At 37.7% G+C, this 26,228-nt stretch overlaps 3 protein-coding genes across 9 annotated transcripts; 1 reads left to right on the top strand and 2 right to left on the bottom strand.

Moving 5' to 3' along the window:
- Nucleotides 1-624: 624 nt before the first annotated feature.
- On the bottom strand, nucleotides 625-15,859 carry LOC103991232 (uncharacterized). 3 transcript variants are annotated; one of them, XM_009410601.3, is made up of 18 exons: nucleotides 15,717-15,859; nucleotides 15,452-15,622; nucleotides 15,311-15,360; nucleotides 14,249-14,309; nucleotides 13,574-13,669; nucleotides 13,345-13,494; nucleotides 12,300-12,431; nucleotides 11,183-11,310; nucleotides 10,666-10,708; nucleotides 9,617-9,700; nucleotides 7,420-7,461; nucleotides 7,189-7,259; nucleotides 6,886-6,939; nucleotides 6,709-6,814; nucleotides 6,544-6,612; nucleotides 3,737-3,880; nucleotides 1,924-2,329; nucleotides 625-1,401 (listed from the first exon to the last, which is right to left on the bottom strand). In XM_009410601.3, the coding sequence occupies exons 2-17, from the start codon at nucleotides 15,584-15,586 to the stop codon at nucleotides 2,192-2,194; spliced, it is 1,503 nt and encodes a 500-aa protein (XP_009408876.2). In that variant the 5' UTR covers nucleotides 15,587-15,622; nucleotides 15,717-15,859; the 3' UTR covers nucleotides 625-1,401; nucleotides 1,924-2,191. The 3 variants fall into 3 exon arrangements, with proteins under 3 accessions (XP_009408876.2, XP_009408875.2, XP_018684913.2); XM_009410600.3 differs by having other exon boundaries at nucleotides 625-1,349; nucleotides 15,452-15,797; XM_018829368.2 differs by lacking the exon at nucleotides 6,544-6,612 and having other exon boundaries at nucleotides 15,452-15,799.
- A 1,710-nt stretch (nucleotides 15,860-17,569) lies between these two features.
- Nucleotides 17,570-23,268, top strand: LOC135582736 (uncharacterized). Of its 2 annotated transcripts, XM_065159580.1 has the most exons (8): nucleotides 17,571-18,015; nucleotides 18,897-19,015; nucleotides 19,141-19,326; nucleotides 19,427-19,522; nucleotides 19,601-19,672; nucleotides 20,446-20,562; nucleotides 20,997-22,223; nucleotides 22,845-23,268. In XM_065159580.1, the coding sequence occupies exons 1-7, from the start codon at nucleotides 17,688-17,690 to the stop codon at nucleotides 22,212-22,214; spliced, it is 2,136 nt and encodes a 711-aa protein (XP_065015652.1). In that variant the 5' UTR covers nucleotides 17,571-17,687; the 3' UTR covers nucleotides 22,215-22,223; nucleotides 22,845-23,268. The 2 variants fall into 2 exon arrangements, with proteins under 2 accessions (XP_065015653.1, XP_065015652.1); XM_065159581.1 differs by lacking the exon at nucleotides 22,845-23,268 and having other exon boundaries at nucleotides 17,570-18,015; nucleotides 20,997-22,474.
- Nucleotides 23,269-23,473: 205 nt separating this feature from the next.
- Nucleotides 23,474-25,106, bottom strand: LOC135643046 (probable protein phosphatase 2C 12). Of its 4 annotated transcripts, XM_065159585.1 has the most exons (5): nucleotides 24,818-25,092; nucleotides 24,410-24,724; nucleotides 24,219-24,336; nucleotides 23,917-24,140; nucleotides 23,474-23,847 (listed from the first exon to the last, which is right to left on the bottom strand). In XM_065159585.1, exons 1-5 carry the CDS (start codon nucleotides 25,010-25,012, stop codon nucleotides 23,638-23,640), a joined length of 1,062 nt encoding a protein of 353 aa, XP_065015657.1. In that variant the 5' UTR covers nucleotides 25,013-25,092; the 3' UTR covers nucleotides 23,474-23,637. The 4 variants fall into 4 exon arrangements, with proteins under 4 accessions (XP_065015657.1, XP_065015655.1, XP_065015656.1 ...); XM_065159583.1 differs by having other exon boundaries at nucleotides 23,499-23,847; nucleotides 23,917-24,336; nucleotides 24,818-25,101; XM_065159584.1 differs by having other exon boundaries at nucleotides 23,499-24,140; nucleotides 24,818-25,097.
- Between the last annotated feature and the right edge of the window lie 1,122 nt (nucleotides 25,107-26,228).

The following is a 26,228-nucleotide window of genomic DNA, read 5'->3' as shown; positions in this document are numbered from 1 at the left end:
ATTATAAAGCTACAAACATTCTGATGCTCTCAATCATAGTCACATGATAAACTCAGATCTTGGGAGCTTTTCCAGATTGCTAGAATATTAAGCTCAGTCCAAATTATTTCGGTCAATTAAGGCTAACTAAAACACTACATTTCTAATTTGGTGAACCTAAAGGCTCGATCATCAAAACAAAGCATGAGCTTAGGTGACACAAGCTTTGAATGACTTAGTTTTCTACTATCCCGTCGAACTTGTATGTTTTCGAATTTGTCCTTGAGTTCAAGCTAATAGGATTCTTAAATAAACACAGATTAAACGATCCTCACCCTGCTTCTTCTACAACCCTATTTTAAGGTACTCAATGGTGGCAGATTGTCCAAAATGAACTGTAATATTGGTTGATCTTGATAAAGTAAATTACTGCAATGGTGCATTAATAATATCACAAAACAAATGTTAACAAGTTACTAGCCCTTGCCAAAATAAAGAGAACAATACTGTAGATGGTTTTCGAGATGAGTTCAATATGTATCTAAAACAGAATCTTCTTACGTGGGAACAGAACTCATAAAATTCACATGAATCAGCTTGTATAACCAAACATCATAAGAACCGAAAGCCAATCCAAGGTCTTGGTTGACATGAAAACCGTAACCATGTATTGCATAAACTTAAAAGAGTACATATGGCATACACTGTTAGGCAAGTAAGAAAGGAAAAGCAATGACTTTGTTACATATGATCCAGAAATCTACGGGCAAAGGTGTAGCTAGCTAGCAAGCAAGTTGTTAAGGTAAACAAATCTTGAAACAACACACTGTATTGACTGTATTGTATGTATACACACAGAGACACAACAACAACAACAACAACAACAACAACATGACACAGCTGTAAGAAGCAAAGCAGGCCTGGGCTTGTGAGGATCACCGTATTGGTCAATTAGTGGCGACGCGCGCCGCCGTGTCCGATTGCCACAGAATCCACGCAGAGCGCGACGAGACGTACAGGAGGGCGCCCGACGCGGCCACCATGGACGCAGACGCGACGCGGCGGCAAAGCCTGGCGTATCCGGGGAAGCCACGGCGGTGCATGATGGCGCTGGCGGCCGCGGAGGCGGAGAGGACGAGGGCGAGGACGAAGGCGTAGAAGGCCGCCGGCTGGTCCCGGAAGAGGACGGAGGGGACGAGGCCGCCGCCGGATCCGGGGAGTTCCTCGTAGGGGAGGCGGGTGAGGGATATCCCGGCGAGGATGGCGACCCAGAGGAGGAGGGCTTCGAGTGAGACGCTCGCCATGGCCGATTGATCGGAACGAACCCTTTTGCTTGGTCTCGAAGCTTCTCGACGCCGGCGTGGGCAGTACTAAAAACGCAAGAAAGGGGGATAGGACGAGGCGACGGTTCATGATCAGGTTCTGATCAAAAAATCAAAATCCAACGGTCGACGCTTTGGTCCATCAAGAAGAAAATAAAAAGAAATGGTCGGCAGAGACGTACACTTTTTTAAGTTTGGGATAGGAAGTGTCCAACAAAACACTGATTATTCATAATTTTAAAGACACAAAAACTTAACTTTTTTATTACTTTTATTGACATTTGATTTTTTTTTTTTTGTTTTAACTTCCACTATCTTGTTTTTTATTACTTATCTCACACGGATTTTTCTCAAGGGATTACACCACCAACATACAAAGCAAAACAATAAAATATCTACAAGTTTTTGTGTGTTACATTGATATATGCTAAAATAAATTTAGAAGAATAAAATCTTTGTTAAGACATCCAATTAAGTTAGTATACTGTTATAAGTGATGTGTGAACTTCTTATATGTCATTTAATATAATATTTTTTTAATTTTTAAGAAAAGAACAAATACAAAAATCACCAAGCTTAGAAGAATATAAAATACTATAGAAAAAATTAAACACCGTAATACCTGAGATCAATCCACAGAAAGGATCACATTCTCTGTAGGCCCACTTTGATAGGTCCCCATGTTGATCATATTAAGACGAGATGGCTGCTTCACATGACCAGGATTTTCCAATGTGTGTAAACTATCAATTTGGAGGCTCGATGAGATAAACATAAGCCTTGAATACAGGTTGCTTTATTTCAGTACATTGCATCTTGAACTGATACAGTCGGACAAATTTGATAGAAAGAGATTCGGCAGCAAACTGCAGCAAGTGCGAGGTTTAGTTTTAGGCACCGGAGGAGCCATTCTGACTCTTGAAGCGAGCATGATCCAGTGGCCATGGTGCACCTGCCATCACAGCTTCGATTTCCCATGTTTCTCGAGGGCAGTTTGTAAGATTCTTGCAGCCATCAGCTGTGACCACCTGTCAAAATAGAAGCAGAATGTGAGCTTGCATAAACAGGAGATATTGTTGCAGGAATCAACTTAAAAACAGATATCAGCAGTTGCAGTCAGCTGTCGATAGTAGGAGATGGGTCGGAAGCGATAAATACCCTCACCATCGATTTCTAAAGCCCAACACTTCATTGAGAAGGTAATGATGTTAGCGAAATGCATCACACCAATGATCAAAATCATAAAATGGATACATCTCATCAAGGAAGGTTTCATCAATCCCCAATATTTCTACAATGGATAGGGCGATAATTGCCAAAATTTTCAAGACGCAGACACCTCCTGGCCGCAGTTTTTTTATGCCATTGATTCCTATACTTGGCTGTCACCATAAAAGACCATGATAAAAGCTGATGATGCATTCTTGCCCCAGCAGACAGCAGCTTGATGCTTGACAAAGATTCACATAGATAACACCACTGGTATAGCCATGCCTGACCGTATAATCCCAAATAACCAGCTGAAGTTTTAAGTTGACATGATGAAATGGCTTTTTCTAGAGTTAAGCAAATAAATGGGCCTCGTGATCCTGAAAGAATAAGATCAATAAACTCCTGAAGGACCCTTCTCATTGACTGGCCCTTGGGGAAGTCAAGAACTTCCTCCATCACTTATTTGAAGCTTCACGCTAACTATAAGCCTCTCATTTCTTAGGCAAATTTATGTAGTATCTCGTGCTTTTGCATTCCTACTTTGTGTAGTTTTTTAGACAAATTTATCCAGTATCTCATGCTTCTGCATTCCCTTTTCAAAATAAGGTTAAAAAGCATAAGCATGAGCTTTATAGAGTGTGACAAACAGGTTCACGAAAACCAATCCTGGCCCAAATAAATGTGGCGGTACGGGAACTTGGCAAAGCATCTAGAAACTCTACCTTTAGAACCATTACTTCTTAAATGAATTCCTCTCTGAAATAATAATTAAAACAGTACAAATTATTTTGAAAAGGCTGTTAAAACATGTATCAGGCTCTGTTGTACCTAAGGTCTCAAACATTCTAGACAGAAGGTAGCTTGCAGTAACAAATATGACTGTGCAAAACATGTTGACACCTACAAGGTAATGTGCCCCTTTAATTATTTCCTCTCCTCAACCCCTTGGCTCCAAACACAAAAGAAAACAAAATTTCAAAACAAAATAGGGATAAGTGAAATCCATGCACCCAATATATGTTTACTTTTGTTCTTCATATAAATTATCACTGCTAGGATTCTAAAATCTAAAGCATATGCTTGCAGACATTTTCATAACCTTTTCAGAAATATTATGAATAACTTATTTTCAAACTCTATAAAAACAACATATCCTGAATAGAAACATTGATATTATTAGCCCATCAACTCCAAATGAACTGAAGGTTCAGTAAATGGCTTACCACATCACTTTCGATTCGAACTCCACCAAATTTTTTGTACTTCTCTATTTCTTTTTTATTTAAGAACTTTGATGTAACTGCATCTTCCATTGCAGGAACTAGCATGGCATCAATGAAGTAGCATCCTGGTTCCACTGTTATCACCTAAAGTATAGATCATGCATTTTAAGAATATATACTAGTGTGTATCTTATGCAATTGTGAATAGAATGGACAAGAACAAATAAATTTATTGATTACATAAAATTATTTACAAGAAAGCATTGGCTACATATCAGTTGACTAATATATCAAATTATACCAGTAGAAATAAACAATTAACAGACAGAATTTCTGCGACTTATATAAATCATACAGCAAGATCAATTAAATGAAGAAAGCTAAACAAGAAGTGAGATTCTTACTAGAATAACTGGGGAACCATATCAAGAAGAGATCATTTACATTTTTGGTATACACTGTTTAATTTAAAGCATTGAAAGTTGTGACCTATATGCAGAGTGTTCCAGATCCTTTTTGGTGGGAGAAAAAAAAAGCTAAGTAGCAAAGTAGTTCAAAGTAGAATGGATGCAAGAAGATGAGGGCAACAGCCAAGGGATGTTATATAGATCTATCGAGGACAACTAGTTTCTTAACAGATCTTCTTTAATCTTTCCTTTCCTTGAGCAGCACTTCTAACTTGAGTTCACAAACTCACCTTAGTGCATCATATTCCTTAGATATGTTTATCTTAAATTTTTCTGTGTATTCTTCATTTGTCTAAGGTTTCTGAAAGTTCAATTGAATCCAACATTTTTATTTCTTCTACACCAACTTTTAAGATACATTGCTCCCAACTGCTAAACTTTTAAATATTGTTCACTAAGAATCTTGATCAAAATCAATCATCCTGACACACCAAAGCCAAGTAAAAGAACATATTTCTGGTCCTGAGACAAAGATTCATCCAGAATAGAAAACATCAGGCCATCGAAAATATCACTTGTGATCTAGAGAAACAGGTGAATCCCCAATCTATTGGGAGACCGGCAAAGAGACAAAAAAAAAAGATTTTCACTAAAAAGAGCTGAAGAAACAAAAAGGAGGTGAAAGGCACTTGTCAGATTGTCACTAGACAGAATCATTAAAAGCTTTTCTTGCCAAAATGGAAATCACCAGAAATTTTCTCATAGGGGTAAAGATGGCCAAAATCCAAAGAGAAAGAAAAAAATTGCTTGTTTTCGAGGACAATCTTTGTGCATCAATCTTTGCACGACGATGAAACCATTTTTGTAGAAAATCTATGATTTTGTTTTCTATTCTTCTATTGCACATATGATGCTACCCACATGATTTTCCAATAGTGGTATTGTTAGGATCAAGAGCGGCACTAAGAGGGGGGGTGAATTAGTGCAGCGAAAAACTTTCACGATTTCAAAAGACTAGTGTTTCGATTAAAACTGATTCAGACAAAAATGGTTTCAATTCAATCCGTTTTGGAGAAATTATGAACTTGAAAGCTTTCGTAAAAGTACAAGAGAGAATTAAGGAGATTTGCAGTAATATAAATTATTCAAATGAAACGCAAACCAGGATTTAGAGTAGTTCGGTCAATGTGACCTACATCCACTTTCGGATTCCTCCTCCGACAATCTTTACTTGATTGAAAATTGGAATGGTCGTTCCTCCAGAAGGATTCTCTCCAATAGCATTTCCAAAAAGAAAATTACAATTCTAGTTTTGAAACTACCATAGTGGACTAAATATATGATCAGTGGGGTCAACCATCTAATATATATTATATCTTTAATGAAAACAGGATTAGGATCCTCTCCAATTGTTTTTTCTCATGTAGTAGATAAAACTAGTATGCATACACAAAAAATAGATAATAAGCAACTTAGTGGTATTTGACTATTTTCTACATAATATTAGGTAATATATTTTCTAAAACAACGTACTCGAGAAATAGTGTAAGTAAAGAAATATAGAAAGCAAATGATATATATGAAATTATAAAATATAGAAACTATAAGTAAATTATAAATTATAAGTAAAGAAATATAGAAAGCAAATGATATATATGAAATTATAAAATAGTGCATATATGAATCAAATTTCTAAAACATAATTATATCACAAAAATAGTTTCTATAGAAACTATAGGAATTAGAACAATTTATTTGGCTAGTTAGACTTGATTTTTGGCTATAACTCATTTTTTGGCTAGTTAGATGATAATTAAAACAGTTAGACTACAATTAAAACAGTTGAAGTTGAAGCTTCAGCTTCAAATTTTGCTAAAACATCTTCTTACTCTCAAATAACCTAAATCTTTGACCTCAACATTTTCTTCCATAGTTGTAACGTAGGTAACAGATTACCTACTTTCATTAAATAAACAACAAAACCATAGCAAATATCACTATATATTTTTAACCAACATGCCACTCTTGTAATTGAAGATAAAAAAGTAAACATTAGATAATTTAATTTAAAACTGATGGTTAATCATAAGATAAAAGTTCAAACAACACCCACTTAAAGCTTCATAGCGTGGAAGCATCTACATTTCAAAAGACTAATGTTAGTGAATTCAATCAACGAAATGATATAAATTGTGATGCTTTTTCATGACATAATTTATAACATAAGATGCTTAAGAATTCCTTTCACATTCCTAGTGAACAACTTACATCATTCCGCATGACAACCAACTGTATAAATTAATAAGTCATGTTTTATTTGCTATCATTAAAGGCCAAGTGGCCATAACATTACATAATTTCATAGTAAATGTAGATTTCGGTAGGAAGATAATTACAAACCATGCTTTCTTTCAGTTCTCTTATTGTTCGTAAGGCCTTCAACCCAGGTTCTTTCGGTCTCTCCAATCCCTATATTGAGGTTTAATATGTTTCTCACCAAAATAAAATAAAGAAATGTTTGGCATTTGATTTCAAATAAGTGACCTATGAAAGTCAAAAGCAAACCTGTGCATAGCCCCCTGGATCATGAGTGTCAATCCCAAGGAAGTGTCCAAGTCCATGAGGCATAAAAACAGCGCCAAGTCTTCTTTCCATCATCTTGTCAATATCACTGAAAAAGATAAAAAAATAATAAGTTGAAACAACATAATAATCATAAGTTCATTAAGCAGTTCCACATACCCAATAACTATTCCTTCGTTCTTTAGTGACTCGAGAATGGTTTTCTCAGCCAGTCTGCAACAATTTATAATATAGTATTAGTAGGAATGATGTCAAATTCTTCATAAAATAAACAGAGATCACTACCACCACCATCATCTTCTATATCTATAATCACAAAAGACGAACCATCACTGATTCACTGGTCACCAGATTACCATTGCTTCAACTTTTCCAGTATACGGCGTTGAAGGGAATGTAAATTGTTGTTCATTCAAAGGAACAAAAACTAAAAAGATTAATAAATTGAAAACAAATATATACTTGTGCATGTCTATCCAACAAACTCCAGGTCGCATTGACTGTAGAACAGCATTGTGCGCAGCAAGGACAGCCTGCATGAACAGAAAAGCAGAGTAAAATATGCCCAGAAACATTTTAGTGGTGACAAGATAAAATTGAAAACCATTAAAATTAGTTTATGGACACTAACTGATACAGAAGACTAAGTTACAAAACCTAAGCGCTATAGAATACCAACAAGAACCTACTTACATTGTAAATCACAATCTGATCCTTTGTGAATTTGCCATTGACCTGAACAAATATTAATAAATTTAGAATAGAAGGTATTTGACATAAAGATTTCAGATAACCAAACTTTCACTATTGTGAAAAAATGCCAAGTAAATGGCCTGCTCCAAGAAGAATGAGTCTATGCTGCATTGATGAGCTGCACAGGGCTCCAAGAGACTACATGTTCCCCCCAAATGTGTTTTCTCTGTGTGAGTGGCTGAGTGCCATACTCATAATGACATGTTTTAAAGTTGCACCCACTCAATTTTCACCCATAACAATTAATGATATCTTTCCTAACATTTACTGAAATAAGGTACCAACATTGTTGAAACATAATAATCAAACAAGCAATCTTTGCTGCATTTGGACTCCTATAAATCTTAATGTCTAATGTTATAAAGGTATAGAAGAACTTGACCATTTGCTTCCTCTAGGTATTGAGATTTCTTTTGTTCAGAAGTCAAAAGTCTTCTTCTCTAGTATAAAGTCATAGTTAAGTAGAAGAATTAAAAGAACTGTAATTTCTTTCATTGGGATTCATCTGAATCAGGCTGAACAATGATGACAAGCTGCTTCTGAATAAACACATATACACAGTTGACAAGATGGCACATCAGTTGAAATCTATGAACTAGATATAACTATACTTGGAGCTAGTGATTAAGTAGATTTTTCATGTCGCCCATTAAAAACTTATGTTGTCTCATACATGGTATCAAATTTTGCCTGAACCATTATGTACCAGGTAACATTTATCAGTTCCAGCTTGAATCGACAAGCAGACCAAGGATTTTTACCTGATCAGATAAGCATGTAACCGCTCAGTAAACTGGAAACTCGGGCAGTAAGCCCACCCCCGGTTCTCTCTCTCACTTAATTGGTCTCTCCAGAATTTTTTTCCTGTTAACATCTCCACCATTGACAACTGTCACTTTCTTTAATGTTGCCTCTCTCTCTCTCTCTCTCTCTCTTGCTAGGTCACTCTCTCCTAATTCACATTACATCAGCCACCGCTTGACACTGCTACACACCCACCACCATTGTCGCTCACCCAACCATTATGTCTCCCCTTCTTCACCACCTCCTACTCTGCTCCTTACATTTTTACTTCTTTTCTTCCTCTTCCTCCTCTTCTCCTTCTCCAGCTCCTCCAGTTCCTCCTCCTCATCCCCACCTCCCATGCTCCCCTTCTCCATGTTGATTGGCATACTGGTGTACTATGTGTCGGCATGTACCAGGTCCATACAGGTCTCACTACGAACCAATATAGGATCTGGTATCAATAATTAAAACCATGGTTTCATCATATATTCATAATTTTACAAGACAATATATTTTCACAACACAGACTGGGTTAGCCATGGTCACAAACAATTTACTGATGCCTCAAAAATGCATGCTACTAGCTACACCACCCTCCTTAGCAATTATCTTGTTTTCACGAATGCTAAACAGTTGTACAGCACTAAGATTGAAACCTCATACTAGACCAATACATCCACCCCCTTTCTTTTCTTTTTTGCTCTGAACACATACCTTCCTGACCATTGGAAGGGAAAGGTAAAGATTTGAGGTTCTTGAGTACAACAATTTTTGTATGATAGTCTTGGTGGATGCTTATTTTTGAAGTCTTGTCTTTAAGGTACATCACATAATATTTTTAATAGAATATTTTACTAAAATGAGCTTTTACGTTCATAGTAAAATTTAACAAAGCCTGCTGAACGCACAGCCTTGACAAGGCTTGCTTTTGCAGGATCTTTGGGATTCAGATATATGCAGCCTTTCCCATGCATATGATGAATCTGTTTTGTATCTTTAACAGGCTCAATGTCCCTAATTTATCCACAAATTAGTTGTTCAGATACTTATCAATAAACTGTAAGTATTCCATTATAGTGGCTAAAAATAACAATGTGCAGAAGCCATGAAGGTCGTGCATAAACCATGACAAAATCCCAAAAAAAAGCCTAGAAGATTGAAAGTTAGTTATTGTGGAAATATCTCTACAAATACAGCATGACATATATTGCCTCAAAAAATGTAGCACAACATATTGACCAGTAAGAGACATGTTAGAACTTAGAAATTGAATTAGCTCACAGCTTAACAGCAGCAGCAGAAACAGAGTTCTTTTGACAACTAGAAACAGTTACAAGAGCAAGAATCTCACAGGGAATGAACAGGTTATATCAGAACCATAAAAGTGATACTCAGCTCCCATGTCGAACAAGGCCATGTCTCCCTCTTCTAGAATCTAGAGAAACATGATAGAAGCATGTCACTGAATCTCATTTTGATTTTAACAATGGTCACAAAAAATAGCATCCATGTATGACTATATTTTGACAAAAATATTGAGATAAAATTTCCAACTTTCCATCACAGAAACAGTAACGTAGCAGAGAGACAACATTGAAGCCTAAATGAGATGTGCCATACAACTAATTTTTGCAAGAACAGCATCTTGTTGGAAATAACAATAGGAATGAAAACATGCCAATAAAGTGAACATAGAACACAAGAAATTTATTTTCCACCATGAATCACCGTGATAACAAAGCACATGTAGGCAAGATGCACTAAAAAATGCTTTGCTCATGCACCTTGCCTGAAAATGTGTGTACTACTAGGAACAAACACGTGGGACAAAACAATGATTTTTAGAACCATTGAACATGAACATGATCTAGAAAGCTTAAAAATATAAAATCAATAACACATATACTAACCAGATGTTACGTTTATAAGGCTACACAGCATAGGTTATAAATCTGTATCGATTTTACTAATGATTTACAAGCATCAAAATCTGCAAAAAATTTTAGTATTCATGAATATAGAATCATTTGATCAATATCAATAGTTCAGTTTCCAGTTGGAAATGGCTTAAAAAATATATTCTTGCACCAATGCTTGTTGCAGCATTCATTTCATGTTGATTTGATATGAATGCAAAGGTTGTAAAAAATGTGCAATCTTTAATTTCCAGGCTTTTATTAGTATTATAGTACATGTTCAATGCTGCCGATAAAAAATTTGGAGCCCCAAGTTTGATATTCAGTTGAACGATTGGTGACTCAATACTTCATGAAAAATACTGCTTCCAACCATATATAGGTAAGGATAAAGAACAAGACACAAACTACATGTGAAATATAAACAAGGATAGCAATATGGCTTTACGAAAAAATCATAAGCTTGAGGAAAGAACATGCGTACCCTATCGTTTGGTGCAGCTGCATGACCATAGTGGAGAACAGCACTGAAAACAAGACCCATAAAGAAATACATTATAAACTAGGAGCTACAATTATGAAATTGCATTTTTCTTAATGCCTAGAAGAAAAATATATAGATCAAATAGTAGATAGTGAAATTTTAAATACTATGCTTTTATCCATCCATTAGGGAATGCCTTTGGTAAGCCATCATTCAGCCTGTTTAAAAATTCCCATTTGTATGTGCTGATTATTTGTAAAATATATTGAGTTCCTCCATATATCCTAGCATACAAAAAGCTCGACAAAATTTCCAAAAGCACTCCAACAGTAACAGTCCAACTTAAACCCAGATCAACCCATTGTTGTGGAAAGAAAGCCAATTCTTGAGTCTTTACAAAACAAGTCAGTACGGGTCGCCATGATTTAAAAAAAAAAAGATCAACAGATTTGAAAAAGAATGTATTCAGTTGCACTATCATTTGAAGAGTTGACTGCACGACATAGATAACACACACCTGTTTTCACCAGTAGCACATATACATGTATAAGAGCAATGCCTGCAGCCACCATACATATAAATATGATGCAGGAAGATGCTTTCCAACTGATATTCTTTCATTCCAGATCTGATTCGTCTCATGACCTGACAAAATACATCATAAAAGCACATGCAAAGATCAGAAATGTAACATTGTAAAAAGCTGAAAAGGACAAGAAAAGGGAACTTAGTTGTCACAAATTCAAAATAGAGGATAAGAGAATTCATCATGTGCTATTTTTGCTGCCAAGTTTCAAGAATAACATCACCAAAATCTAACAAAAGCTTATTCTATTCTTAAGCTCTGAAACTAAGTGAAGGAATCTGGACAATCTTGTTGACCTCATCAATCACTAGTTTTGATGTGCCTAGTTAGTCCTTTTTTTTTCTTTTTCTGTGAAAAGTCTAATATTGTCAAAGATACAAAAATATAAGCCACCAGACAGCCCATTATTCATACAGCTGAATATTGTCATATTGCAAACATATAAAGGATAACATTTCCATTCACAAGCAGAGGCATAATCTAATTTCTTCTCCTACCTGGAACATAAGAGACATTTTTTTTTATAGATCTTCTACAAGTCATATCTATCGGCTGGTGATATATTTGATCGATATAATGGAAGTTGTCTTTAACTATACATTTTGATTCTGCAATACCTAAAATGTAAAGCCTACTACCTGAAAGTCGAATTAAAGGCAGCTGGCATTAGTTTATTTTTCTAGACATTTGTTTTTCCTCCCACATTGACAGCAAATTCACAGGGTGATAGCTAACAAGGAAGAAAGACTTGTTGACCTCCCTATACCTATATACTAGATCTGGTTTATCAGAGGAATAGTGCAAACTGACAATATTCACCAATATAAAACAAAGGCAGACAAAAGAACAACAGCAAAAAATGTAAAGCCCCCTTTTTTAGATATAAAAAGCTAATTTCATATTGCAGAATCACACAGGACACCTAAATGTATGTATAGATGCATGTCTGAAACAACAACCACAAAAGGCAGTATACATACTTAATATGAGGCATAAAAGGATGGGAAAACTAGATAATGAAAACAACTAAGAGTAGAAAATGCATTACCTCAATATGTGCTTCTGAGCTTACATCATTAGCATACTGAATAAGGTCAAGTTCCATCTTAGATTTAATAACTCGACATTCAGTCAAAATAGGATGCAGTGTGCTCAGATCAGTGTCAAATTTGTTCATGTCCTACAAAAGACAGAAAAAATAATAAAGAAATCCAGAAAATACTTCTAAAAAGGAGCTAGTTTACATGTTATTAGAATTCTTGAGATAACAAAAAACAGCAGAAATTTCATTCAGGAAGCGAAAGAGGATGACAAAACAACAACTACAGCAAAGTGAGCAATTAGTCAACTATTTCTATAAAAGTAATCATTATAGTTGTTTTTCATATTACAGAATTTTAAGAACACAAAATGCAAATGATCATTTTAAAAAATTAGTTAAATTCTCTTCAAGACTATTTTGATATAACTCTAAAGAAAATGATAATCTAATAGCAGCAATCCCAAAGCAACAAATAGTCTTGTCTCATTATCAAAGGAGGCAGCCTCACACCCCCCCCCCCCTTCCTCTTCCTCCTCTCCAACAAAAAATAAAATAAAACAAAACTATCTCAACAATTTCATATAAACAATTTCCTCCATTATATTACAAAAAATAAAGTATATTTCAATAATATTAGATATATTATAACAAATTATTCGCATAAGGGCAGGACAGAAAAAAAAAAGGCATTATCAGGTTTTCTAGGGGTTGAGGATGATATTGTATGATTTCTCAACCCAGGTTAGGGGATGGGGCAGGAACAGAACGGGTTTTTTGAGTGGCAAGGCAGGAACAATTTTGACCCTGCCCCAGTGTCATTGTCATTCCATAGATTAAGAGATAGGTCAAGAGACATATGCCAGGAAAAGTCGATGGAACATTATTTCAGAATATCAAACTTCTTTCCTTACAAGCATCTAAAAGTTCAAAAGATCAATAAACTTGAGCAAATATATCATGTGGCTGTAAGGTAAACATGTAACAAAAATTGGCTACTTAGTCCTTGAAAAAGAAAGAGAGATGGCATATACAACTACAAAATTTCATGCACCTCAATTGCAGCAGGCTTGGAGAAGTTATTGCTGTCTGTATTTAGTCCATACAAGAGAAAAAGCAAGGGCTTTCCTGGCTCATTGGAGTGATCATGCAGCACCAGTACCAACTCATCCACATAAAAGACCAAGTCAACCATGTATCTTTCCTGTAGATAAAAAGAGAGAACTTTAGCTTTCATTCCTATCACAATGTTATCATTAATCAGCTATTTAAAACATAACCACCTTGAAGAACGATAGTGGTTTTATCTCACCCAGCCAAACAGCATAATCAGCAGGCAATCTTGGCACAAACAAAAACGACTTTCCAGATGCAACATCCTTCAGAGACAACAGTACTTATATCAGAATCAAGATGATTTTAATAAAACATGACACGGGAAGAAGCAATCAGCGTTACAGCAACATGCAATCTGAAGGCACAAGGCACATTTGAAAATAATTTACTGCACATAATAAACATTAACCATGCAGCTATGAAAATGGCACAATTCACAAGTTGTACTGCATATGACACACAAATGGGGCACCAGAATCACCCCATGCTTTAACAAACTAAATATTTATGTCTATTTGTGGTTGTTATCAGCCAAAAATGACAGCCTTAAAAAATGGTTAAAAGAAACTAACTATATTTTCATTCTGAAAATCATCTCACATTGCAGAAGCATATGGACTTGGTCCAAAATCCAGCATGCTAATTAAAGTAAACTATCAATTTCACTTTAAATAGAGATTAAGCTACATAAAGAAGCATTGAAGCAATAAATCTCCATTATCTGTATAAGATAAAAATTATTTTTTGCTTTAAATAATTAAGCAACCATAACAAGTAGAAATGCAAGGGACGTAGCAGGTTGTAAAACATAGTGACAAAGAAGTACAATGAGTAAAACTTACAATGGCACCAAAAAAACCTGGCTCTCTTACTCCAAACAAGTAAGCAAAATAACTCTCTTGCCTACATCAGATGTTAAAAACCAATAATTAGTTCACAATTTTTTCTTTAAGCACAATGAATGAAAAAATCAAAATAAAATATCTACGATGAAGATGTCACAAAGAACAAATTCAACCAAGAAAAAACTGGTGCTAAATGTTTAAACGACAGCACTTCTGACAATACCACCTAAATATTTCATAGTTCTTAAATTTTTAATTTTCATGGGTGCAATAGTTTTTTTTTTTTTAGTAATATGCATGTTATCAAAACTCTCAAAAAGATCAAGTGTATAGACATAGCAAGGAATGATTGTCCAAATGTGTTGATAAGAAGCAAAAGATATATGTTTAAACTATCAATAAAATAATAAATCCCCAATATCTTTTGCTACGATGGAATAAGATAAAAAGCCTACAACTTCTCATGTTTTAGAACAGCATTTGAGGTAACCAAGAAGTTAGGGCAAAAGTATAACTAGTCAAAGTAGTTTCAGTCAGTAGTTGCTATCCTTTTCTGCAGAAGTTTGTCTGTTTTTGAAAAATAGAAGTTTTCCTGATGCATCATTTACAAATACAGTTGATCCATTGTTATAACTTCAGGATAAGTACACAACCTGACATCTTAGATCAAGTGATCACTGGTATTGCAGCAACAAACGAGCATAGTCTTCTAAGGAGGAGACAGCAAAAAAGGGATGGGGATTTATTTGACCGGAAACGCTACATGTCACAACACATAATTGTGGCCCGCTAAATGTTCTAGCCTAACTCAACTTACCACTTGTAGTCATCTAAATTGAAATTTTATTGACAACCGATATTGTACAACCAATAAATGCATAAACAACCCCAACCAAGATACAATCTTTAATACATAGACCGGGGGAAAAGAATGTTAGAAACGTCATCACAAACTACAGGAACCGCAGCCATCGACACGAATAGATCAATCAACCAGAAACCGTTAAAGAAAACCACCATCGATCCACAAATACCAGACGGAGCGAAAGAAGGCAAAACCTAAAGAGCTCCGCATGGTCCGTGCAGTATCTGGTCTGCTCCTCTCCTCCCTGAACCAAAAATAAAGATCACAGAACAGCAATCTACGGATTCAAAATCAGCATATCACGGTCGAACGGTCGGAGGACACGAATCGCCTACCTGGAGCAGGACGAATCCACGAGTGGGGCGAGAGGAGGCGGCGAGGTGATCGCGGAGGGCTCGGACGAGCTTGTCGCGGTTGTGGGCGTGGAGTTCCATGGGGACCTCCGGAGGGGAGAGGGCGGAGGCGGCCATCGGGAACGGCTTCGCTTCTCCGGATTTGTCCGAGAGCTACGATGGAAAGAGAATAAACAATGATGCCATCACCTTTAAGATGCAAATTTCTTGGCAATTGCAACGATAGAAGGTCGGAGAAAGAAGCAACTGCTGCTCTGACCACCCTTCGAGAATCAATTTGAGGTTGTCGCAAATCTTTGCTCGCAGAGAATGAAGGAGCGTTTGGGCCCTTCTTTATTTCGAATGTACCAGCATATATCCCCGTAACCGTTGTGGATAAACGTTCATACACAAAATTAAATAGGATTAACGTGATTTGATTTTGTAGCATTTTTGGCCCTTGTAAAGTTCGATTATAGTATATTGAAACTTTATTACAATTATTTGGTTTATCAATTAAAATTATTATAAATTTATTTCTAAGGATTAATGAGAATAAACAGTAATTTTTTATTTTCATTTACAATATATTTAAGGCTATGTTCTATGATTATTATAAATGAAAACAAATATTATGATATACTCTAAAATATATAATCCTAAATTTAAGGTTGGTATAGAGATTTTGATGTGTGGATGCTTCATCTCCACGTGGGGAATTCATATTCTTCATCTATTCACATCGTAAGCTGACGTGTCATCCTCAATCAGTTCAACGTTTTAACGTCATATTATTATGAACCAATGACAACATCATCATTTGTCTTTGACGATCTTCGATTCTGTTGTTTTTTTATATCTTTAATATTTTCTTTAGAGGGGAAGAAAATAAATATTATAGTTAATCTCATTTTTATTTATTGTTAGTGTTTTTATCTTTTATTTTTATTATGTAAAACTTAAAAATATTTTTAACAAGTTAATTTTTAATTAACGGCCTAACGATATAAAATGTCGATTGTCTGAGTACCTTGGTGCCCCTCAAATGACATCGAGATGGATGGGATATTAGGTAGGTGTCTAAGAGATAACGTAATATTTTTAGTGCATCCATAATCTATTTGACGAAAGTTCTAAGTGATTATTAGGCCTACATCAATCTTCATAACCCCTTTGTCTACACTTGTTTAACTTATTTTCAGATAGATTACTTACGATCAAATCAATCCAAACTAATTTAAGTGTGCACTTTGTTGTTGTTGTTGTTTTCTTAGTGTTTTTAATGTTTTCTTTACAGCAGCTTGTACGAGGCATAAAACATTGTAATCAGCCTCATTTTTATTTATTATCAATATTTTTATTTTCTATTTTCATCATGCAAAACTAAAAAATATTTCGAAGAAAAATGACTCAAAATTAGTTAAGTGTCCAAGAAATGATGTAATGTAGTTAGTGTATCAAGATTAACATGATGCTTGCATTAAAATAATAATAATTTAATGAGTCATTTTCTTGAGATAAATATAAAAAACAGAAATGACCATCGTTGGATCCAAATTGGTATCATGTTGGATAATCAAAATTTAACTTAAACAAATATTAACTAAAAATAATAATTTACTTAATTTTGTTATCTAAAATAATACAAAAAATTAAATACAATTTTATTAAAACTTGAAATGTATGATTAATTTTGGTTACCACATTTTTTTAATGGGCTTATAATTCTCACTAGAGTAATATGATCACATCGATAAAATAAAAACATTATAATCATCTCATTCAAAAATATTATATTCGATGATTGATTTTGTGTAAAAGCTGATTTTTTTTATACCGAAAGACATCATAGGCATCTGATAAATCCACATGATGGGGGCAATTTTGTGGCCCATCACCCATTAACATTACCTATTATTCGTTAATTGATAGTATTGAAACATAATCACTTTAGCTGGAATGTTAAATCAGCATAAAAATACGGGAAAAACACAATCAAACCATCGCAACCGTCCCTTTTATGATCTACGGTAAAGGATGTCACTGAATCCCACCCCCGTGTACCGGAACAGCGTGTACGTGCGCCGCGCAGTCATTTGACCTTCCCTCGCATCGCTTTGCGGTGCAACATAAATCTGCCCGTCTCGAGGATCTGCTTAGGGTTTCCATTATCAGCTTTCATTCGCGAGCCACCTCTTCCTCTCTTAGCCGCTCTGCACTGCCGACGGAGGCCGCTTCCATGGCGGAGGAGCTCCGCTGCTCTTCTCGACCCGACAACAAGCGAAAGTTCGGCGATCGATCCGCGAGGGCCTCCCTCTCGCCGCCGGCGAGGCGGTCGACGGGCTTCTCGGCACCGATCGCCTCGTCGTCCCCCGAGGGTGGCGCCCCCATCCAACCATCCTACAATAGCGTCTCCCTGCCCCTCGATGGGATCGAGCTTGCGAAGCAACGGGCCCAGGAGATCGCCGCGAGGCTTTTCAGCGACGCTGAGGCCAAGCGCCCTAGGATTGAGGACGGAGGAGGCGTGGAAGATTCGAGAGAAAAGGGTTTTGGCTCTTTTCCGAATGGTAAGTATTGCTTTCCTTGATCCTTTCAGTTTTAGGGCGTTTTTCATTCTTTACTTACAGTTTTGCGTTAGGGTTCTTGATGTATATCATCGGTATCTTTTCTGATTGATGCTCGATTGTGTAATTCTTTTCAAGTTCTTACTTGCCAATTTAGGATTTCTACAGGTCGAGGATCTGTCAGGCTTTCGATCGCATTGTATGTTAGAGCTCTTGTAGGGCAGATTACCGTATGTTAAACAGCTACGCTAAACAGATATGAAGAGAAGTGCACATAGGAGAAGAGAATTAGAGAGAAGGCTGGGACGAGAGATTCAGGCGGAGTTCCCTTCTCTTTGAGAGTCCCTTTTGCCTATCCAAAATTGAAATGATTTTATACGGTGTATTGCTCTTGTGATTTTTGTGTCTTGGATGTGGTTCGGAAACTTCAGAAGTGCCAACATCTGTTAACAAGAAGTTTGGATCCAGTCATCTTGAGATTTTTAGCACGTTACTTCTAGTTTAATGGATAGACAAGTCAGTTCTGCTTAGTACTTGCGGTTCCCTTTTTTTTTTTTTTTACAATTGTCTAATTTAGCTGGGTATTTAAGTGCCAAGAACAAGATTGATTGGATAGGAACCATTGTTTGCAAGAATTAAAAATCTGATGGTGATTCCTAATTCTGATATCAGATCATATATAGGGAGCATTACCATTTGTGCAATAGCTGTAACAATTTTAACAAATTGTCCAACATTTTGGTTCTTTTTTTATATTTGATAGATTTTCACTATGTGGTGCTGTATCTTTTGAAGCTTTTTTTGTCTTGTAGATCCCTTTTGAGTCATAGTCTCATTTTCCTTATTCTTGAAATCTGGTTCCTGACTTTTCCATTTTTTTTCAGATTTTGCAAAGAAGCCTTTTAGCCATCCTATACCTTCTCAGGTTGGCATGACTTCCCAGTCATTTCACACGTATGGTTATCAGGGTACAAGCAAAACGATTGAGATCCCGAATGGAAGGGTATGTTTCCCCTTTGCTCTTGTGCTGTATTTTAGTTATGTCGTGAAACAAATATTTAACAAACATTCTTTTGCTGTATTACTTTTCTGGAGAATTTGGATATGTATCTTGTGAGTTTTTATTAGGTTGGCGTAGTCATTGGCAAAAGTGGAGAGACAATTAAATATCTTCAGCTTCAATCGGGAGCAAAGATTCAAGTTACTAGAGATTTGGATGCAGATCCTAATTCACAGACTAGATCGGTAGAACTTGTTGGTACCTCTGAACAGATTAGCAAGGCTGAGCAGTTAATAAATGATGTGCTTGCTGAGGTACTATTTGAATGTATTTTACAGGCAGAACAATTCGTATGGTTATTAGCTGTTGCATTTTCTTGTTGTCATTGTCTCTTTTATGAAATTTCTATTCTAGGCTGATGCTGGGGCTTCTGGCATCAATTCAACTCGTAAACATGGCAGTGTTCAACCTGGTGCTGAGCAATTTCAGATGAAAGTTCCAAACAACAAGGTAAGTTGGCATTGGATAAGACATTTTGTTAGAGCTGTCTCTTTGATTTGATTCTGCAAGTTTAATTTTCCATTTCAGGTTGGTCTGGTGATTGGCAAAGGTGGTGAGACCATAAAAAATATGCAAGCTAGATCTGGTGCACGTATCCAGGTTGCACTTGTTTTGTTGTCTTGGTTAATAGTTTGCCTTTCAATGTTATCATCCTTGTTCCAACCACATCTTCTATGTTGTGAATTTGCACTACCAAATAATTTAGTTTTACCATATATTTGTTGTTAAATATGTCCACTAGTTTAGTGGAAATGGGTTCTTAATTTTAAATCCAAAGCAGATAGATTAGATTAGTTGTTGGTTGGCTTTTAGGAAATGCTTATATTGCCAATTGTTTAGTCGTGGAACTTGTAGGAACTTCTGCTGGATTAATTTAGTCTCTTTTAAGCACATGTTTCTCACGTTCAATTAACAAATTTTGAAGTTATTATAGTGCAAACTTGTCTTTTCACAAAATGTAATTGCATTTGCTCCTGAGTGGCCCTAGTTATTTGTACATCTCTGGCATGCTTATCAAGAAATATTTGTTGGTGCCCTTGTAACTTCTTAATGGTTGATAATCTTATCTCTATACGTTTTGTGTTATTTAGGGGTCTAAGCTGTTTGAACTATATTCTCCTGAGCATCTGGCACCGTTATAAAGGAACACTTGAGTTTCCGTATTGCCCTATTTTTATATAAGTGACTAATGATTTCTAGCATGATTGTGTATCCGATGTCTGGGTTCTTTTTATGTAAATAAGGTTGAGCTAATGGCTTTGCCCTTTTGATGTTTGCTATTGATGTAATAAAACCGATGAATTTGATTGTACATGATAGCATTGTATACCTGTGTGATGATTGTACTAAATCTGATGCATTTGGTTGTGTAGGTGATGCCTTTGCATCTATCACCTGGTGATACATCAACTGAAAGAACAGTGTATATAGATGGGACAAATGAGCAGATTGAATCAGCAAGACAATTGGTCAATGAAGTTATTAGTGAGGTATCGATTATCTAGAAATTACTTTTTCTATAGTAAATAACTTAGATGGCTGGATATGAGTTTCCAGGACTACTTTGCTACTAATTGAATTTCTGTTTGTATGTTTTATCATGTACCGTCCCTTCCAATAAATTTTTTTCTTACCTGTGGCACTATAAATTGCTTTTGAGACTACTTTAGATTTGTTGACTTCTATGTTAGTCCATCAGATTCTCATATGAGGAGAGGATAGGTTGGAATTGTTTTTCCTGTTGTAGTAAATTGGCAGTGAGTTTCCCCTTTCATTCAGTATGCTTCTTTTATTCAATACCTTGGTTTGTTATTGCCTTCATTTATTATACTTTGGTTAAAACCTTTGTTATGGTTCACAAAATTCTCTTTTTTGTGCTATATGCATTGCAAGAGCTGCATAAATTAATCAAGTATATATGCAGAATCGTATGAGGAATACAGCTATGTCTGGAGGGTATCCTCAGCAAGGTTACCATCCACCTCGTCCTTCGACAAGTTGGGGTCTGCCTGGTGCACCTCCCATGCAGCCGCCTGGTTATGGTTACATGCCTCCTGGATCTTATCCTGGGCCACCACCTCAGTCTAATATGCCCCAGCCACCTTATGGTGGCTACCCCACACCTGCATCGACAGGTTTCTCTTCTGGGTGGAACCAAACACCCAATCAGCCTACTCAGCAAACTGCACCAGGAGCTGGATATGATTATTACAATCAACAATCACAGCAGCAGCAGCAGCGACAACAGCCTCTTGGGGGATCTTCTGCGCTTGCGGATAGCACAAGTTACAACTATGGACAGCCTCCTCCTGATTACAACAATCAAGTGTCCTATGGTGATGCTGCTTACTCCCAGGCTTCTATGGGGCAACAAGGTTATGTGCAGGATGGATACTCCAGTGTCTATAATTGTTCCGCATCTCAACCTGGTTATTATCAGCCTACGTTGGACCCCCAAAATGGATTTGATCAACAGGGCTATGGTTCAGCTTTTGGCTATGGAACGGTGGCTAATCCATGTGAAGATGGATCCGCCTCTGCTTACAGTGCTGAGGGTGGGTCTACTCAAGCACCTCCAACTCAACAAGCCCCTTCAAGTCAGCCTTCTGCTACCCAAGGGTACACAGGTCAACCACCACAAACACCAATTAGTACCACTGCAAGTTATCCTACCCAAGGAACAGCACCATCTGGATATGGTATTCCCCCAACATCACAGCTAGGACATGGGAGTCAGATCCCTACTATGGCTGGATATGGCCAAGTACCATCTCCTAGTTATGGGCAGCCTTCTCGGGTCCAGGACCCGCCAGGTACTCAGGGTGTTTATCAACAAGGTCAACAGACTGTGTCTACTGAAGCTGGCTGTGTGCAGAGTGCTCCCGTGCAACCAGGATATAAACAAGCTCCATCATCTCAAGCTGGTTATGGGCAACAACAAACCTATGGCGTGTCACCGCATAACCAACCAGGTTATGGTCCACAACAGCAGCAACCATACAGCGATTCTTATGTTGGTGATGTCCATTCACAGCCTCCTGCATACTCTAATGACAATGCTGCACAAGGGGCCTATGATGCATCTACTGCTCCACCTGCTGTTTCAAGTGGTGCAGCAATAACTAAGTCACCCACAACTTGATATTGCCTGGTAAGTCCTCTGCAGGAGTTTAGCCGTTGTGGACCGTTTTATCATTTTGCTTATTTCTTATCTAAGACTCGATTATAATGGCACTTTGGACTTAGTGCTTAAGAGTTTTTTGATGTCTTGTTGTAATGTAGATTATCAGAATGCTGGTAAGTTTGCTGTTTGTATCTTTTTTCTTTAGTTATGAATGTGGAGAATGATCTAAGAGCATGGGTTTTTACCTGTTATTATATGATCCAAGTTACCTTCTTTTAGATGCTTGCAAATTGAACAGAAGGCGATATGCCTTGTGTTTTAGTGTCTTGGGAATGAAGTATTCCTGAGAGTGGGCTGTTAATTGACTGGAGCATAGCTCTTGTTTGACTTCTGGCAAGTTGTAGATGCAACCTTAAGATTGCATTCTGAAGCTGTCATGCTCTGACACACTACCAAGATGGTTTTTCTATATTACGTGTGGAGTAGGTTTGTCTGGGTCAGTGAGAGGTTGATAAAAGCTGATCCTGCTATTATATTCTTTTTGTTGTGATTGGATCTTTTATGTATATTTTTTATGTTGTTGTTGCTCACTTTGCATTCCATTTGGTGAACAATATCTGAATGGTAATGGGATTTTGTTTCACCCAGGGTTATCGGGACTTTCACTGGTATTCATGTGTCTCGGACCCTCGTTGGAGATTGAAGTGCTATCTGCCCAAGAAAGGCAATGTTCTGGTTAATCAAACAGAAATTTGTTCTGGTTAATCAAACAGACATTCCTGGTCGCTGTGATGCTGGATAGATTGAACAGAACTTGAGAAATGCCAGAATCAAATCTTTGAAGAATGCTGATGCTGCTTATTGTTGGATTCTTCTTGCCTGGTTCTGTATTGGTGAGGTTGTTGGGGGTCCTCCGCACCAATTTGATGCTGAACCCTATCAAACCAACCCTCTGCGTTTGTCATGTGGGTTGCCCAAGGTGGTTTCCTTCCCTGTTCAGGAGTCTGCCCACTATAATTTTATTGTTCCAGCCCCAGTTTAGTTTGGAAATGGAAATTCCTAAATTTTCTCATGTTACTGCTGTCACGTAAGTTGGTCTCTCGATGCATGAGCTCTCGTTCGCCCACAAGATGATTCCGGCCACGAGATTCTCTTGCTATCATATGCATCATCCTAGAAACATTTGGCACGAATAATGATGTGAGAACAAGTGGGGCTTCAAACTATGGGGGCTCCATCAGATGTTGAGCAATATACCGGAGGTCAGTTCTCCCTATAATAATCCCATTGTTATTGTGAGGCATTGTCATTGCAGTCAATTTAAGAGATCAGGCATTACTTGTCTTGAACTGTTGCAAGTAGTAATAAGTGTTGCCATCATGACATTTTCTATAAAGCTTGTAGTGTTGGTAACTCATAGCAAGTAAGATCTCTCATCTGCTTACTTGTCTTGAACTGTTGGAAGTAATAACTCCTGCCTTTCCTCTTGGAAGAACAGGCAAGCAGCAGTACAATCATCTACCTTTGCCGACGGAAACTTGGACTTCCACGCGTTACGTGCTGCTTCCACCAACGTCTTCGATGCATCCTCGTTGGTCTCGGCGGACCAAACAATCGACACCACCTCCTCGTTGCTAAGCGCATCCCACACCTTCAACACACGAAGCCTTCCATCAAACAGAGACCACGGAGAAAAGAAAACAGTGATCAAGCTTCTCACCCCGTCGGTCGCGAGGACTATGAACAGATCTCTGCTCGTCACACGGCGATGAGCCACCTGAGGGACCGAGATGATGCCGTAGTTCTTAAGCTGGAAGTCCCCGAGAGCGCGGGCCATGGCGAGCCCGGGGAAGTCCTCGTCGGGCAACCACACGCGTTGGATGTGCGGCTCTCTCTCGAGCGCGAACACCCGCCCGTTGCTCTTCCTTATCCTCTCTGCTTCCTCTGCATCGTGGAATCCACAGCGGATCAGTACAACGTTCACTGGGATCATCCAACCTTCACAAACAACAAAGTTCTTACGAGGTACGCTGGGCTTCAGGTCTGTCGTCAGCTGAATCGCCTCGAGGTGACCCTCCTCTGATACGGTTCCCATGACAGCCCTCGAGTCCCCAAGGTTGGCAATGATCAGATCTTCCCCCTGTGACGGAAGGTGATTCATGATCGAAGACGAGGTATCCCAACACAAGAAATGCTTTGGAGTCGTGCTGTACCTGCTTGATGACGGAGACTGCTGTGGTTCCACTGAAGGAGCAATCTAAGTTTGGCCTCACCTTGAGTTCTTCGTCCATGGTTTTGAAGGCGTTGATGCAAGCCTCTTTCCACTCATCAAACACCTCCTCGCCATCCGTTGAGCTCGTGTCAGTGCCATCGGTGAATTCGTCGTCTTCCTGGGCGAGCAGGAGGGCGTTGCGTTCGCCAAGCAACAAGGCATGCAGGTAATCTCTGACCACCCTGCTCACAGTATGCCCACTTGTTCCATGGCCATCAAATACCCCACAAAACAACCCCTCCTCTGTTCCATATCCCTTCACAGGAAGAAAAATAAAACATACAAAGAGTTGGTCTTCATATACCAGAGACCTCGATAAATTGTGAGCTTGGAGGAAGCAACCACATACCTTGCAAAGGATGGCAGCATCCTGGTTCAGACCTTTGTTCCCTCGATGAGAGTACAGGGAGGCAATCCTCCTCTTCTCATCAGGACTCAACCCATCATCACCTCGCTCCACACATACTTGTATCTCCTCTTCACACTCCTTTCTCTCTAAAGATGCCTGATTCTTCAAAGATGCAGAAGAGAAGCAGCTCCCCATGTGTCTGATCTCTTCTCACCACAACTTTAGAAAGCTTATAAGGATTTAAATACAGCCTCCCTTTCTTTCTGAGACTACATATATGGCAGGCCCACCAAAAACTATTGCTTATAGCGACTGGAAAGTTGACTTCAGAATGATTCATTGGATCCCCTCCCGATCCCCGACTCTTACGTGTATGTGTCGAAAATGTAGCCCTCTAATGTTATTTTGGGTCATAATCACAGTCACTGATCTCATTGTGTGGAGAAATGGGGGATGATACTGCCTCAACCTAAACTAATTATGTGCATATAGGTAGGAAGATACTTAGATAATTCAACACGAAGGTTTTATATGAGAAGTCAACGTCTCAAACATGAAGATGCATAGCTATATTTAACTTCCATGGGGCCAAAATACCCTTTTGCTAATGATTCAACATATCAAGATTCTTTTAATCAGGTGTCCCCAGCTCCCCAGCTATAAGAGAAGGCAAATGAAGCATGTAGTATTATTATATCATCCAACAGTTCAACTCTCTCCGATTGCTGACTGTGTTCCATCTTGGATGCTGCAGATGGATGATCGACTTATCAGCAGAGGATTCAGAGGATCTGAAGGCAAGTGGCTTCGTCACCCATGCAAGGTCAGAATCTTCGTTGACCGGAATATCCAAATCCCTCTTAAGGCTCTTACAGTTGACCAACCGTGCCAAGAACCCAATGGGAACGATGGCTGAGAGAGGCAGAGAAGCTGTTGAAGCAAATCCGCGTGTGCTCTGAGGGAAGCAAACGATTTGTAGACGGCACCACAAGCCGAATGATGAAGTAGCACAGCGGATGGCAGTAAGCACCTGACACTTGGCCTCGTCAATGGATATAATATTATTATGGCTTGCCGTCTCAGAGTCTCTTTGTCCCTCCAGAATTTAGTATAGCATATACATATCACTTCATAATAATGAATTGGAGTTTCAACATTATGCTAACTGTCAATTAACAAATACTAACAACTCTCAATTGTCATTATAGTCCATTTACAACTACAATGGCATTTATGCAAGCTTTGATTTCATGTTTTACATGTACATATATATATATATATATAAATATATAATGTAACTTAAAGGTATAAATATGAAAGTCATTAACCTTGACGGAATGTATCAAGTAATTTTTGTTTATCTTGATATGAGTATATTTCCTGCCTAAATTTTAGAATTTGATTTACTATT

Source organism: Musa acuminata, chromosome BXJ3-7, assembly GCF_036884655.1.
Source record: "Musa acuminata AAA Group cultivar baxijiao chromosome BXJ3-7, Cavendish_Baxijiao_AAA, whole genome shotgun sequence".
NCBI lineage: Eukaryota > Viridiplantae > Streptophyta > Magnoliopsida > Zingiberales > Musaceae > Musa > Musa acuminata.
The sequence above is the reverse complement of the archived record's forward strand: the minus strand, read 5'-3'. Positions and strand labels throughout refer to the sequence as shown.

Coding starts and splice junctions, on each gene's coding strand:
- LOC103991232 (XM_009410601.3), bottom strand. CDS start 15,586: ATGGCCGCCTCCGCCCTCTCCCCTCCGGAGGTCCCCATGGAACTCCAC. Junction 10,709..11,182: donor TGTGCTACTGGTGAAAACAG/GTGTGTGTTATC, acceptor TCTTGTTTTCAG/TGCTGTTCTCCACTATGGTC. Junction 2,330..3,736: donor TTCGAATCGAAAGTGATGTG/GTAAGCCATTTA, acceptor CTATTTTGACAG/GTGGTCACAGCTGATGGCTG.
- LOC135582736 (XM_065159580.1), top strand. CDS start 17,688: ATGGCGGAGGAGCTCCGCTGCTCTTCTCGACCCGACAACAAGCGAAAG. Junction 19,016..19,140: donor TTGAGATCCCGAATGGAAGG/GTATGTTTCCCC, acceptor AGTTTTTATTAG/GTTGGCGTAGTCATTGGCAA. Junction 19,673..20,445: donor GATCTGGTGCACGTATCCAG/GTTGCACTTGTT, acceptor TTGGTTGTGTAG/GTGATGCCTTTGCATCTATC.
- LOC135643046 (XM_065159582.1), bottom strand. CDS start 25,012: ATGGGGAGCTGCTTCTCTTCTGCATCTTTGAAGAATCAGGCATCTTTA. Junction 24,725..24,817: donor ATGCTGCCATCCTTTGCAAG/GTATGTGGTTGC, acceptor CTTCCTGTGAAG/GGATATGGAACAGAGGAGGG. Junction 24,337..24,409: donor CAGTCTCCGTCATCAAGCAG/GTACAGCACGAC, acceptor CTTCCGTCACAG/GGGGAAGATCTGATCATTGC.